Source organism: Helicoverpa armigera, chromosome 3 (genome assembly GCF_030705265.1).
Source record: "Helicoverpa armigera isolate CAAS_96S chromosome 3, ASM3070526v1, whole genome shotgun sequence".
Lineage (NCBI taxonomy): Eukaryota > Metazoa > Arthropoda > Insecta > Lepidoptera > Noctuidae > Helicoverpa > Helicoverpa armigera.
Genome location: NC_087122.1, coordinates 12190435 through 12206681, shown reverse-complemented (window position 1 = coordinate 12206681; position 16247 = coordinate 12190435). Strand labels below are relative to the sequence as shown.

General features: G+C 38.3%; 1 protein-coding gene across 4 annotated transcripts in view; it reads left to right on the top strand.

Annotated features, from left to right (window-relative positions):
• Window positions 1–14243, top strand: part of LOC110372916 (oxysterol-binding protein-related protein 1) — an 81260-nt gene extending 67017 nt beyond the window's left edge. For 3 of the 4 annotated variants that reach the window (XM_064043690.1, XM_064043692.1, XM_064043691.1), the window contains exons 4-10: window positions 1319–1434; window positions 8932–9074; window positions 10394–10594; window positions 11208–11403; window positions 11742–11858; window positions 12223–12437; window positions 12892–14243. In XM_064043690.1, coding sequence (XP_063899760.1) covers window positions 1319–1434; window positions 8932–9074; window positions 10394–10594; window positions 11208–11403; window positions 11742–11858; window positions 12223–12437; window positions 12892–13000 — 1097 coding nt within the window. In that variant the 3' untranslated portion in view covers window positions 13001–14243. The remainder of the gene's footprint in view (window positions 1–1318; window positions 1435–8931; window positions 9075–10393; window positions 10595–11207; window positions 11404–11741; window positions 11859–12222; window positions 12438–12891) is intronic. The other variant, XM_064043693.1, reaches the window with a different exon arrangement.
• The last annotated feature ends 2004 nt before the right edge of the window (window positions 14244–16247 follow it).

Here is a 16247-nt window from a genome sequence, read left to right as displayed (position 1 = left end):
AAAATTATCGGGTATTTTCCGATAGGTTCGTTGCAAACAAATGAAGGAGTCAAGTTTTTCAGGTTAAAAAACTTGACGACTTTATTTGTTTGCAGGGAACCTTGAGGGAAATGCCAGAGAATTTTGAAGCTCGTGTGGTATTCGGGGGATTATTTTTCCGTCCCAAATGTCGGCCACAACCTGTCAGTTTGACATAGCAACGACCAGAGAAAATATTCAAAAAATTTTCAGTATAATACCATGTAGGTTGTACCACGTGACGTCGAATGGTGCAATTCTATTGGTCGATATTTGGGTCGGAAAAATAATCACTTTAAAACTTTTGGTCTCTAATTAGCTAACCCGGCTTATGTAGGCGTCGATTTCTTTTTGCTTGAAAATGTGAGTGCGAAAATGTCGGCCGAAATGGGTTTTAGCGTGTTTTATTTTGGAATGTTTTTTTGGGAAATTGCGCTGTTTTTGATTAGCTATCGCAGTGAAAATATTTATGTGAAAAGGATACCTACCAAAATTGAGAAAGAATTGAAGCAGAGGCAGTTATTATATATACCTCTATCTAGGTTTTTACTGGATATTACGTGTGGATCATTTGCTTTACCATTGATAGTAAAAATAAACAATTGCCGATCCATAAACATCAATTCACACCAAATATGATCGTAACCAACACCCCAAATTCCGCGATTCAATTTACGCAGAACCAAATGAAACAGAAGCCTTCTTCATTACATCGAGTAGTTGAACCTGCTACGTTCCATTACACGGGATAAACAAGATTATTTCCTACATCTTTGAAGCCTGTTCGTAATAGGATTGAATTATGCCGGCGTTCCCCTATATGAGTATAGAGATATTATTTCTGATAGGCTTTTGTATTTCGCTTGGTAATTTCATCAGTATTTGTTGCGGTGGGCGGTTGCGGGTTTTTGGAGTATATTAACTAGCTTATGTCAGTGGATTCACCTGCTTTCTGAAGAAGGGTTTTCTGCCGTATGTTATGATTAGTTATGAAGTAGCTTATATTTTTCTGATGTATAAACTATATTACTGCCAAGTTTTATCGAAATCCGGGCTGCCCATTGCGCGTGAAATTAACAAACACAATATGAATCATTCCTACCCACATACTAAGTGAACTACGTTCTTTCTCAGCTTAACACAGACAACGTCTATCTCACTTAAATCGATCCCATAATACCTATAGTGTGTAAACCGGGCAGAGAGAGAGAGGTGTTTTTGCATTAAAATTATCAGAAGGTAGTAAAGATCTATTTCTATAACAAATACGCAAGTATTACAAATACATTATTAATTCCAGCATTCGCAGTGAGTGCATTGGCGTCCAACTGGGAGCGCCTGGGCAAGCCGTTCAACCCTCTGCTAGGGGAGACATACGAACTCGAGCGCCCTGAGTTCAGAGCTGTTTGTGAACAGGTAAGTTAATTGTAAAGGCATTTTAGAGAAGCATTATCATCATCCTCCGAGCCTTTTTCCCAACCAACCCGATACCCCTTGGTTAGACTGGTGACAGACTTACTGGCTTCTGACCACCCGTAACGACTGCCAAGGATGTTCAATGACAGCCGGGACCTACAGTTTAACGTGCCATCCGAAACACAGTCAATGGTGTCTAAGATTTACTTAGAAAGTACATACAAACATAGAAAAGAAGCGTTGGTACTTGCCTGACCTGGGATCGAACCTGCGCCCTCATACTTGAGAGGTTGGTCCTTTACCCACTAGGCAACCACGACTTCATTAGGGAAGCATTATATAGCACAGTTATTGGTGTTATAAACGTATTAAGTTAAAGACTGCAACTCTCTGCTCGGGGAGACTTATGAACTCGAGCGCCCTGAGTTCAGGGCTGTGTGTGAACAGGTGTGTTGCATGGTTAATGATAAGGGATTGTAGAGAGGCATGAGATAGTAAAGTTATATATACATAATAATATGTATTAAGTTAAAGAGTGCAATCCTCTGCTCGAGGAGACTCATGAACTCGAGCGCCCTGAGTTCAGAGCTGTTTGTGAACTTCTATGTTTCATGTTAAGTGGTTTTAGAGAGGCCTAATAGTTGGTTTATATATATATAATATATAATCTTTATTTATCAGACAATACACAGTCCATTTTGTTAGTAAAAACACAACTTAAAATTATTGTTAGTAGTTAAACATAATTACACAAATTTACCCTCACGCTATCCTCACTACCAACTTCACAAAATGCCTAAAGATAGGAGAGTACAGATTCTCCGCCACTGTTTTTAGGATTCTGTTGTTACTAGCCCGAATCCTAGTTATTATTGATGCCGTTTTTTTTCTTATTAAGGCGTAAAAGTCATCGGTTCGATTTTCCGCAAACATTTCCGACGCACTACAGAAGCGGGGTAATCCCAACATCATCCTAAAAATATTATTATATTGGACACGCAGGGCGTCCAGCGATCTTTTGGTACAGCTGATCCATAGACCCCCCGTGTACAGACCTTGACAGTACGCTTTAAACAGCGTAATTTTAACCTGATCGGTACAACGGTGAAATCTACGTGCCAACATATTACCTCGGACCGCCAGCGCCCTACGCCCTTTCAACGTCTGCATTATCTTTAAGGTCGTCTGTAAGTATATGCCCGAGATATCTGAAGCTATTTGTTCTTTTTATGTTCATGCCATTCATGGTAAAAATGGGTATCTGATCAGGGCATTTACCAGCGGCCTTAAAAATCATGTACTCACATTTTTTCGCATTATACACGAGACCATGCTTAGCTGCATAGCTCTCGCAGACTTTCAGCATTGATGCAATAGAACCTGGAGTCGGGCCCAGCAGCACCATATCGTTTGCATAGCTGATGCTGTTGATGTTTACACCACCAACCGAACAGCCAACACGCATGCTACTGAGCTCGTCTATGAGGTCATTTATATAGGCATTAAAAAGCCTAGGAGACGTTAGCCCTCCCTGCCTTACACCGCATTCTAACCTATATGTATTAGATAATTTGTTAGACCACTTTACATTATTTGTTTGGTTAGCATACCAATACTGCAATAGCCTAAGGAGCTCGTTTGGCACATTCCTGTCCCCCAGCTTTCTCCAAAGCACATCATATGACACAAGGTCGAAGGCTTTGGAGAGATCCAGGAAACAGGCATATACCGGTGTTTTGCGGTCTGTGTAATACTGAACAGTATTCTTGAGAGCCAATATTGCAGTTTCAGTTGAAAGTTTGGGTTGAAAACCAAACTGAGCGTCGTGAAGTTGTAGGTGATGTTTTAAACACGAGTCAAGTAAACTGTCCAGTATTTTAGCCGCAGTAGTAGCAAGAGAAATTGGGCGGTAATTTCCCTTATCAGATATATCTCCTGTTCTGTTCTTAATTATTGGCACGACAATAGTTTTCATTAGGTCGGTTGGTAGATACGAGTGACTAATGCACAAATTAAATAACAAAGAGAGAACTCTGGGTAGATGAAAACCTGCATATTTGAAATGTTCGATGCTGAGTCCATCATGACCAGGAGATTTACCTCTGTTCATGTTTTTGATAACAGATCTTATTTGTTTGGGTGTAAAGTACAAAAGGTTGTTTCCTGATACATGATCTGACTCAGCATCAAACGCCGTCACTGAGGGACCTAGAGGAGACTGTACTTTGAAGTGTTCCATGAACATGTTGGCTATATCCTCTGAATCATTTTTCTCACCCACACTCACCGGCAAGCCAGGCCGGATATCTAGTTTCCGAGTAGCTTTCCAAAATTTACTAAAATTTTTAGTCGCTCTTTGTTTCGCAATATTGTCCATTTAAATAAAACTACTTTTACGGATTTTATCGCGGTTATATTATATTATTTAATCCCGACGTTTCGGATCCTTTACAGCATCCATGGTCACGGGCAGACTAAGGTGTTGGTCGTCTTGATATATTAGTTACAAACAGCTACCCTACATTTTGTTAATTATTATTGACAATCCGATTCACGCAAAACGAGCTAACTGTATCCTTAGGTCGAGCAGTTGTAGGCTTGGATTTTGATTTAATAGTTTCTATGATGGGATTCCAAGCAGGTGGTATGACCCAGCCATCTTCTCTATTGAAATTTGGATGTTTTTTAATTTCAATAGCCTCGCGAATCATCCTAGGTAGGAATCGGTTTTCTTTTGCAAGGACTTGTGGTTTATCAAATCTGATGTAATGCTGGGCCTTGTCTAGTGTGTGTTCACAAACTGCTGACTGTCTGGAACGGCGGTGTTTGACATCGGCGATGTGTTCTTTTACGCGGGTCCCTATGCTTCTTTTAGTTTGGCCTATGTAAGAGAGACCACAATCACATTCAAGCTTGTATACACCCGCATCTTGTAGAGGTATGTGACACTTGACAGGTGGTAAGAATTGACTAATCTTCTTCAGCGGCTTGAAGTAGGTTTTGATTGAAGCTCGCTTCAAGATGTAGCCAATCTTGTCTGTGACTCCTCTTATGTATGGAAGAACAGCAGGTAGACGCTCAACTGTGGCTGGTTTCACGCGTGAAACCAGCCACAGTTGAGCGTCTAAATTCGTCGAGCGTCGGGATTAAATAATATAATATAACCGCGATAAAATCCGTAAAAGTAGTTTTATTTAAATGTCTAATATTCGCGTAAGTGTCAGAAATCAATAATATTGTCCATTTTAATTTTATCTAAATTTCTCTGACACCATTTCAAACGACTCTTAAATATTTTTCTTGCCTCACGCATATTTTCAAAGCTAGATCCAGTCATCGGTCGCTTATTACTAACCCATATCCTAAATAAACACCTGGCCTTCCGATAAGCGTCCCTGACATAATCATTCCAACCACATTTACAAGGAACTCTCCCTGACTTTTTCAAGGTTTTTCTCCTACTGCTGTGCTCGGCAGCTTCACGTAATGTTTGGATAATCTTGTTATAAAGGCTATCCAAAACCAATTTATGCTCAGCCTTACTGCACACACCACGGCTACACTCTGCAAGCTCTTGGGGAAAATCTATGTCACGAAGTTTATTATTACACATATTCCTGTATTCATTAATTTGAGAATCATCTCGTACACCCCAAGTGACCTTGCACCGTGCTGCACCGTGTGATGACAGTTTCGACTTTACAACATCTAAGTCACAATCAATAGTTAATGGTAAATGATCCGACATATACACATCCTCATCAATATTAACATTAATCACCGTCCGCCAAGCTGATGCAGTAACCAGACAGTGGTCTAACCATCGTCTGCATCCGTGAGCTTCACTTATGAAAGTGTAGTTACTCGTCAGACAACCTAATTTTTCGACATCGGCACATATCCAGGATTGATCAGTGCAGAAATGACTAAGTTCCCTAAAAAACAGTTCATTTGGGTGCGCATTAAAGTCACCGAGGATAAATGCGGTTTCAACATCACAGCTCTCAACAACTGCACTGATCTCACCCAATACCTCCGTGAAAATAGGCAGATTGTCGGGCAAATCCACAGGCATATAAACCGATATAACAATAATCGATCGTCCCTTCACTGTCGCCTTAATGGCTGTTAGACGAGTACTTGTGCATTCTATTATCGAAACTGCTTCAAAAATACCCTTCCTCCAAAGAATGGCCACTCCCCCAAACGGCCTACCAGTCAACAATCTCACCGACGTATCTACAGCTGACTTCCCTGTATACTCAAAGTCACTATGTATTGTGCCTAGAAACGGAATATCCTGAGGGAGAAGCCACGTCTCTTGAAGGGCTACTATATCGGATAGTTTACAAATATCTCTAATACTATCTTTTGATCTTTTAACTGACTTGCAATTAAAACTCGTTAACTTACAATACTTATTGCTTTTACTATTGTTATTAACACTACTCATGTTTCGTTTGTTCATTCAGTACATCTTCACCATTCTTACGTTCAAACAAGAAACGCAAGAAACGTCTAAAAGTTATGCCTTCTGGCCATAACTCGTCATTTAAAAACTTACTTAATTTACTTTTCGAAACAAACAACTTATAGGCATTGTAATCTTTAGATTTTTTCATATGGATAAGTTTTAAAGACACACTTTCATTCGTTTTTTCTTTTATATAGTTAATTATATCTTGTTCACTCGCTTCTTTACTAACATTACTAATAAACAAGGGTACTTTAACATCAGCTGCTTTAAATTTAACCTCAGGTTCTATAACTGCACGTCCCTTCTGCCCAATCAATTTATAGGGTTTAGACTTTTTATTTCGCACTACAGTCCACTCTGAACACTTGTCACCTACCGTTTGGTCACTTACGTACACGCTTTGCATACACATACTACCATCCTTAGTTATACATTGCGAAATAACGTTTGACGATCGTTCCACCGTGACATCCTTCGGTCGACTACCGACGTCTGCTTGCACGTCACCTGCGAGCGTGCAGAAAGCCGTCTTGCAAACCGGTTTGTTCGGAACTTCGCTAGTTGTCCTCGGCGCTGCATCACTTGTTGCTTTATGCATTCTCTCGCTCACTCCACCAAAATCTCTGAGTCCTTGGCTGGAGTGATCTTTGCTCTCATTCGCACACCTGTGAGTGCTCGCTTGCGTCTCACTGTGTTCTTGATTGTCTGTCACATTTATTTTCTTATGTAGAAAAGAGACGAAGTTATCTTCACTATTCGCCGATGTCATTAAAGAATGACTCACCGCCTTCTGCCGGTCGTTATCACCAGAATCAGCTGATAATTGCGATGTTTTTATAGATTCATAATGTAGACCCATGGGTCCGCTATCCCTGGGACTATCTATCAAACAGGCTCCTCTTCTGCTATTAATGTTTACATCAGATTCAAAGTTGTTCAACAAAGAGGCATTCTTCATGTTATCAACTTCTTGTTTTAGTAATTCAAACTTTTCTGTTGTAACGACTTTTTCTGCTAGCGAATTGTATTGGTTTTGTAGCTTTAACATATCTTTTAGTAGTCGCGTTACATCCACATGATCAAATGTAACCGGTGGTATCTTATGAAGTTCTTTTGCAACAAATATTGGAAATAACTCCTGATTTGTTGATTTTAGCAGACATATTATATCCTCCAGGTCTCTTATCATTTTTTTCTTCCCTTCTTTTCGGCGTACGGGCATCTTCTTTGCTGTAGGTATTGCATCAAATATCAGCGATTTGGCTTTGACTATATCTTCTGCTGAAAAAGCCGTTGTGCATAATTGATGTATACTCTGTTCATCCATAAAACCCAGTACATTGTCCAAGAAAGCAAGCACTTCATTTATAATTATGTTACAGTTCACGAGGTTTAGACGGTAAGAAAAGCTCTTAGTGAAGGAATGAAAAAATAATTTATGGATATTAAAGATACAATCTATTCCGTATCGAACGTATATAAAAAATGTTGTTGATAACAAATTAACAAACACATCACTCTAATATGGACTTAAAAAGTAAAATACCAGCATAGCTAATTACATTATTGATAGTTTTTGATTACAGTTTCATATAAAATTCTCGATGTTCATTACTTAAATTATAACAATGATGTTCAAACTTGCACAATGATAATAAACTGCACATCTCACATCTATAGTATGTATGATCACGTAGCTTGCTCCACATTCAGTCTCTGTATCGCTCGACATCCGTCGCTGAGTTAGAACAATGACACATTTTTTCTAATGAAAAGATCTTTCTTTGTATTTACCTAGGTATAGGTATTAGTATAATGCTCTTGCAATGAATACAATAGCGTTAGTCACGTGTTTCAGATAGATTTTAACTAATGATAAAAAACTACTATAAAATTATTCAAGGCAAACACATACAGCCTTACTACAAAATCTTAAACATCTGTTGAACACTTGTCTTAAAAAAGTGTGGTTGCAAAACGGACCTTATTTCAACGTCATAATCTGTCATTTTTTAGACAAGTGTTCAACAGACGTTTAAAAGTTTTTGTGGTACGACGGATAGTATTTTGCATTTTCCAATGCTTTATAAGACCTTGTGTTTTTATTTTGAAACAGTAGTTCACCCTGGTAATTGGGTGTGCACTGTGGCTTCGCTAACGAACAAACAAGTCGTGTCAATAAACACTCGGTTCCGGATCAAACAATATAATATTTGTTCTGCCCGTACTGCTATTGATTTGACTACACACAACGCTACATACAATTCATGAGCCACTAGGTCAAAAAAATACTCAACTACATAAATATACAGATAGTGTAAGGCGATTATCACACTGCCCCGCATGATGCAGCGTAGCGCGTGGATGCGTTTTTTTCCGTTGCTTGTAAATATCTCCGTTAACACGCATAGTCCAACACACTGAAAATGCATCCACGCGCGTTCATGCGGATCACGCACATACACGCGGAGAAACATGCACCCCGCGCGTAGGTGCGGGGCGAAACGCAAGGTATGGCACACTGAATCCCGCAAGGCCGCGCGTGATTTTGAATGGGCGTGACGTGTATATTTGAAAATGGATCTCTATGAGAGCCGCCGTGCGTGAATCTACTAAACGCACCTACGCGCGTGAGTGCGCAAAAAACCCGCACGATGATGCAGATCTGCACTCCCGCAGGAACGCGCGTAGGTGCGTCGACACGCAAGATGCAGCGTGATGCGGGGCAGTGTGAAGATCACCTACCTATACGAAGAAGAAATTAGTCTGAAAAGTATTGAATAATGTTTTAATGTGTGTCACCTACAAGTACGTGAGGTCTTTTCGATTTACCTTTATAGACTTTTGATAAAGGTTTCTTTAGGCTTCATTTCCAGATATACGTTATTAAAAATCAGCTTGGCTTTTCTTATAGAACTTTTAACCACGACTAACTATTTCGCACACGACGTCTTATTCATAAAATGACCTATCACCATTTTCTTTTATCTACAAAACAGTTCATTATTTTCTATCCCCAGGTATCCCACCACCCCCCGGTGTCGGCTTTCCACGCCGACAGTCCTCACTTCGTGTTCCACGGTTCAGTTCACCCCAAGCTGAAGTTCTGTGGCAAAAGCGTCGAGATTCAGCCTAAGGGCCACGTCACTGTTGAGCTGCCGAGGTAAGTGTGATGTGGACTTTATGTTTGGGCTGTTAGGGTTGAGATTTGAGTGTTGTTGGTTTGGAGGTTGTAATCTTTTGATGGTAGAAAAGACGATGCATAGTGTCTTACACATTTTTTTTTGTTACCGGCATAGTTTGAGCTGTTTTCTTCGGGAATATTTTTCATCGCATTTCAAGTTAATAATTATACATCTCAAACATCGAATAAGAAAATGAATTATATTGTTTTCTATATTATTAATGTAGGTAGGTATAAGTTAGGTAGACAGGTTTACCTATCTAAGTACATAAGTACTCACATTTCGTTTCATTAATTATGAATTCATGATGAATGGACGTTGGAATAGTAAATACCCAATTCTATTGAATAATTTAGGACTCCTGACCGAAATACGTAATATACTTACGTACCCAAAAGCTTTAATGATTGATGTACTCCCAGAGGTACAGTTTATTTTCCCATTGTTCATTAGTTTGTTAACGAGTTCTATTAATAGCTACCCCATTTTATTTAAATCAGTTGTAGTTAGAGACTGTGTAGGTAGTCGTGGATAGTAGAATAATTAGTTCAGTAATGTAAATATTTTGCCAATTTTCCTGCCTAATATGTAAGTAATTTTCTTCTTTGTAAAATTGTTGTCAGGTCTTTGAATTTCTGCAAAAGATTGAACCACCAAAATTTGACAGTGTCCAAGCTCGCTTGTTCTTATTCTTTTGGAATCTGTTCTAATTTCGACCAAGTAGGATACATAGGGTATTAACTAAATAGGTACCTTCTCTGCTTAGGTCAAAATAAAATAAAACCAGTGTTTATCCAGACACGTTTTCTCGTGGAGAACATTTGTCCGAACCTGCTATTTGTTGAAGCTAGACAAATTACACATCCGCTCGGGTACGGATGTTTGGCAATCCTTTCAGTGTATTATTGCCAAGTTTAGCTTCTGTAATAATGGGGATCTTTTGTTTACACGTGGACTGATTTATTTTGATATCACCGAGTTTGGGAAGATAGTTAGCCATTGTTGCCACCACCATTCAAATTCCTTGTTCAAACTAACTATCAAACTCATTAAAAAAAACTCTAAGAATCTTCTTAAACAACTTTGTGCGATATTCTAGCAATTCAAAATCATTTATTATCCAAATAAGTGAGTGGCCGACTGCCATTTTATCCAGATATAGTTGAGTTCCTATCAGTGTTTTACATGGAGCGACTACTTATTTTATCTCCTCAACCCAGTTACCCGACCAACAAAAATCTTCGGCAGCAACAATCCTTATCACCCATACAATAAAGTTCACAATCCTTCTCTCCAGATGGGGCGAGGCTTACACCTGGAGCAACGTCAACTGCTGCGTCCACAACGTGATCGTCGGCAAGCTCTGGATCGAACAGTTCGGAGCTATGGAGGTGACCTGTCATGGCGGCGCCGGGCTTAAAGCGAACCTCGTGTTCAAACCAGCTGGGTTCAATAATAGGGACCTGCATCGTGTAGATGGGTTCATTACTGATGCCAAGTAAGTTTTAGAAGTTATGAGCCTTACTACAAAAACTTTAAACCCTGTTTTACACTTGTCTAATAAAATTTTGGCTGCAAAATGAACCATATGTCAACGTCATAATTTGACATTTTTTTAGACAAGGCATAAACTGACGTTTAAAAGTTTTTGTGGCATTTTTGTGGTAAGACGGTATGTGTCTTATTATCCTATTTAGCTTTAAAAGAAAGTGCTTGCGGCAGTAAACCACATACACAAGCACGTCACACACGTGTGTTATTTAAAATCTGATTAAAACATAATGGTTGCTTTATGAGGTACTTCCTGCGGAAGGTTTATGAGGTACGTTCAATCCTGACGATGATGGTGATGGCTTTATGACATTGATTTTAACTACATACATGTGTAACTAGTAACTTATACACTGCTTAATTTTGAACGTCTCTTACCTATACACGTAAGAAATAAACCCTATAAGTACGAAGATTATGAAAGTTTGATCCTGTAAATTCCTTTAAAATCGGCACCACATGCGTATCCGTCTCAAAAGCATTCAATTTTTCTATTCCAAAAGCTTGGTGGCTCAAAATTACTATCTCTTAAATGAACCTCCTAATTTTTTCCTTTCCAGCAAAAAGCGCCTCAAATTCCTGTACGGCAAATGGACGGAGTATATAAAGTGCTGCAGCGCTTCGGCGTACGAGGCGTGGGCTCGCGAGCGCGGCGAGGAGGCGTCGGCGCAGACTCCCTCGCACACGCCCAAGAAGATGCTGGCCAAGCTTAACAGCTTCAAGGTCGGGGCACTGCGCTCCATGTCTATTCAGGATGTAAGTGGATCTTTTTTTATGCTAGAAACTTCTTATGGCAGGCCATTTGGTAGTTAACCCAACTAACATTTTTATTGTAAAAGTAAAGCACGACAGACTTGTCGATTGGACATAGGTTACTTTTTATCAGGGTTTGGGTGGAACCACGAGGAACAGCTAGCTTTAAATAATGATGTGGTTCGATTTGCTGTGTGCTGTCCAAAACTTTGCATTTTTTTTAAACCGAGTGACGATTGGGTCACTTTCGCCTAAGTATCTATTCGTCAGAAGGCTTAAGAATATAAATGAAACCAAGGTTACTGAACAGGAATAACCAATTTACCTACTTTGTTTTACAGTCAGACGACGCGGAGAATTCAGAAGACGTGCCGAAGTCAGACGATACGAATAACATAGAGATCGCCGGCTCCGTCACACTGTGGGAGGCAAGGCCACGACCCAGCACTAGTGCACAGGTAAAACTTATTATCCATAGGAACTTTTGAATCAGGAAACATGTCTACCAGTGTACTAAAAGTGCCTTCTTTATCAAAACTTTAGATTTTTAGAAAATGTTGTTTCGACCTAAAGTTATTAAAAATGGATTGAGCCTTTATCACCATCCCTGCGTTAGGGAGATTCACAATATCATACCATCAAGTCCAGGTTACTTCAAGAGGATTTCCTCAGTCAAAGCGCCCTGAACTTCAAAACCAGCACCAGACACGAACTGGTATAATGCTGAACTGGACCATGGTACTTAAAGCAGGCGCGGTTTTGTACATAGATATCTGCCAATGTAAGTTTGTTTTGTCAATAGTTTTTTTCTTTCACTCACAGTACTACCAGTTTACGGAATTCGCGATGTCTCTCAACGAGCTCGAAAGGGACATGAAAGGCCAGCTCTGTCCCACTGACAGCCGACTCAGGCCTGACATCCGACTTCTGGAGCAGGGAGATATCGATGGTGCAGCCACTGAGAAGACCAGGCTTGAGGAGAAGCAGCGCACTGCTAGGAAGCTGTTGAAGAAGTCACCTGAGGCTTGGCAGCCAAGGTAAGTGTGATATGTATTAGGGAGATAAAGGAAATATGGGTAATGTGATGTTGTGGTAGAAGCTGCATGGACCTGGTATAGACTTATTGTGACGAAAAGGGAATTTAAAGATAAATAAAAATCTACATAACCAAGCGGATAAGAAATTAATTGCCAGGAAATGTTTTGCAGTAAGACCAAGCTTAAACAGCAACGGCGGACTGCCAAAATTTGACCCGGTAATTAAGTATGATGCTGAATAAGTAACCAGAAAAGACTCGTATTTTTGAAATTACTTGTTGAAGTGTGGAGGGAGAACCTATCAACAAAACTTGGTTGTGGTTTTTCCAAAAGCATAGAAATTGGGCGAGTGCATACGGATTTACACGATTTATTTTTTCTGTATATTTTATTGATAGAGCATATGGTAACATCTTTTCGTATTGTTTATATACGTTACTGTCTCGTTTCCCAGATGGTTCAGCCAGGGCACGAACCCGTACACGAAGCAAGAAGACTGGTTGTACAACGGCGGCTACTGGGACCGCAACTACCAACACCTGAAGGACGTGGACATATTCTGAAGCTACCTCTAACTCTGCTACTCTACGTACAAAACATTGTGACTGGGAATCTTAGAAGAATATTTACGGCTGCTTTTGTTTATCAGGTATTTTTTTGTCTGCTGTAGTATGTTTTTGTGCCAAAGTATGTATATTGTATGCGACTGTGTCATTTTTTTTTTCTGAAAGCATTTCTGAAGGCGTAGCTCAAAAGGAAAGGTTGACTTTAGAGAAGGATCGACGGTCCAACATGTGGTTTTGGTATGAGTATGATGTGCAGAGTCGTGATGATGAGTAGGAACCTGCTGATGGGGTAAAGTGGGTTTACCTATGCGAGGTGTTTCTCAAATCTGGGTACGGAATAGTAAAATATCACTTATTCTTTGAGAAGGATAAATGGGGTGTATGATAGGTCTCGACAAAAATTCGTGTAGACAAGGAATGGTCTCACTATGTTTAAAAAACAAGGCGGTTTAAGTAAATTACTCGTTATTGAGACAGTGTTAAGAAAGTAAGATAGAAGAAATACATATGTGTACCAAGTATATAGTTTTATAATTTGTGATATATTGCCACCAAAAGCACCAGATCTCTTAATTTTATCGTAATTTATTTTAATTTGGCTTGAAGCTAATATGTAAATAAGAATGATATCAAAACATACAATGGATTTGGAATTAAATATATATGAAGTTTAATGAAAAGAAGTATTAAATAAGATTATATAAAGTAGTGGACCACAACGGAATGGATTTAAGAAAGATTAATATTTTCATCTTGAAGTTAAGAAATATAAGATAGAATAGAAATGATATTGAGGCTTGTAAGCTATTCTCAACTTTGTAAACATATTTGATTAATTTAAGAATCAATAAATACCCACTTAGTTACTCAAGATTCTGAAGAGGCGACGCAATGAGTGTTTGAGACTTTTTAGCCTCGATATAAATTATATTGAAGGATACCTATAATAATGAAATATTTGGTCTGGGTAATGTCTACCTATTGCAGGAAGTAATTTTAATTAATTTTTATTTTTAAGAGGTTTAGTTTGAATATGCAATATTAAAAATATTTGTTTTAAAAATTATTGTGTTTCAATAAAAGTAAGATCTAAATTTTGACCTTATTTCCAATGGTGTTCTTTAACTTTGCTTCCGATGTTTAAAAGTGAAGTCAATTATTAGTTAAAGATGTTGAAAGTTTCAATGTAGCTGTATCGTTGAATATGTTGTGTCAGGAGAAATTTCAAAATAATACATCTAAATAAAACCTTATTAAAACCTTATTATAGCGGCTTGCACACTAGCGGATTTGCGATTGTCGTGCTCCACACTCCGCGAGGCGCAGTACCTCTCAGGCGGTTTCTGAGGTCATCGTGTATGTGGTCTAAGCGCTTCTTTCATGCAGTTGACTATCCTGTCGTCAGTATAAAAATGCTATTTCCCTTGATTTATAGCTGCCGCACGGAAAATCTGTTAGTGTGAAAGCGTTCTTCGTGTCCGGTTTTTCTGACACAACATGAAATTATAGTAGATCTTGTAATACTGTAGACGTAAAAGCTTGCATGTGTAAACTAAATGTCGCGAATTGTTAGCTCCATTAATATAATGACTAGCTATTACATACAGAAGCATTTTTTTGGTATTTTCAGTGATGTATATGTATTTATTTATACTTTATTTAATATCTAATTAATGACTGTATGATAATTTATATTCGATAATCAGCAAAATTAAATCAAATAAATTCATTGATAGTATCGTATACGAAAGTAAATGGACTCTGTTAGATTCTGTGTCCTGTAAAATCTACAATCATGAAAACCAATGAATAATTTTTAATTAAATAGTAGATATTAATTATATAATTAAGTATGCAGTTAATTGTATAATTAATAAATATATATATTAAAGTAGAAATAATTATTGTTATCGTTAATTGAGCATTTGATGCTGTAAAATTGCGTTTGTTAATCAAAGATAAGATTAAAGTAATATCTTTTGCTATAATTATGCTTTAACGTACTGTAAGATATTTAATTGAATTATATTGCTATATAATTTAAATAATATTAAGCGTTAATAAACATACTTACACGATTCGTCATAAGAGAATAGCTGAAATACTACTAAGATAGAGGTACGTAAAAATATTATTTGCAAAATGAAAATAATGATTTCTGAAATGAAGTATGTCTGAATTATTTTAATTTGAAATTTTAAAAAAAGTTTGTATGTTTTCATGAAACCGTTTGTCGTCGTAATAAATTGCTTTTTACTGAAAAAAAGAACAAAGAATGCGCACATTTATATTTTGCTATGAATATAATAAAAAGCAATATAACTTGACCTGTATTAATTAAATAAGTATGTGTGTATTTATAGCAAAAACATGTACTTAAGTGAAGATAAAAAAATGTACTTAGTAGGTAACTTTAATTTTTTATGACCTTAACATACTGTAAACATTCCTTCCTTTTAATTAAGTAGCATTAAACCAAAAAAAATATCACCGGCTTTCAAAATAGTTCCTAAAAAGCACTGGTTTCCGACTTCCAAATAAAAAATAACCTCTTTTTGTATTTATTTATCATCATCTCAGCCATAGGACGTCCACTGCTGAACATAGGCCTCCCCCTTAAGGTGTCTACACACCAAAGCCGCTGATGCCGGCGGCACAGCCCGGCGGCCCAACCCGCCGGCCGTATTTTGTACAATCATGCCGCCGGCTTTCATAGAGTATTTGACAATTACTAGAACACCACATGCCGCGGCAGTCGTGCCGCCGGGCTGTGCCGCCGGGTCAGCGGCTTTGGTGTGTAGACCCCTTTTGATCTCCACAGATACCTGTTGGAAGCGACCTGCATCTAGGGCTGCCATTTCGAATTTCGCGAAACCCGGACAAATATTGAAAAAACCCGGACATTTGGCGTAAATCGCATTTTTACCCCGGACGAGTCCGATTTTTTTTTTTTCAAAACAAGACCTAGTTTTTAATATTACTATTACTACTGTTATGTACATATATACTTAAATTCAATGAGGTGCTTCCTTACATGGAACGTCAGGGCCATATCTAGCTCAAGTAGTAGGTACCTAGTATTGAAAGATTATGACTTAATATTTCGAAGGTCATAAATAAGAAAGCTCATATGGAAACTAGGAGTTAGCTTCTTGTTAGTAATAGGACTTAAAACGGCGCCACCTTTTTGATAGGTTAGACAAAAAAATTTTGAAAAATACAATCAACCGTAAAGTGAAGTCGC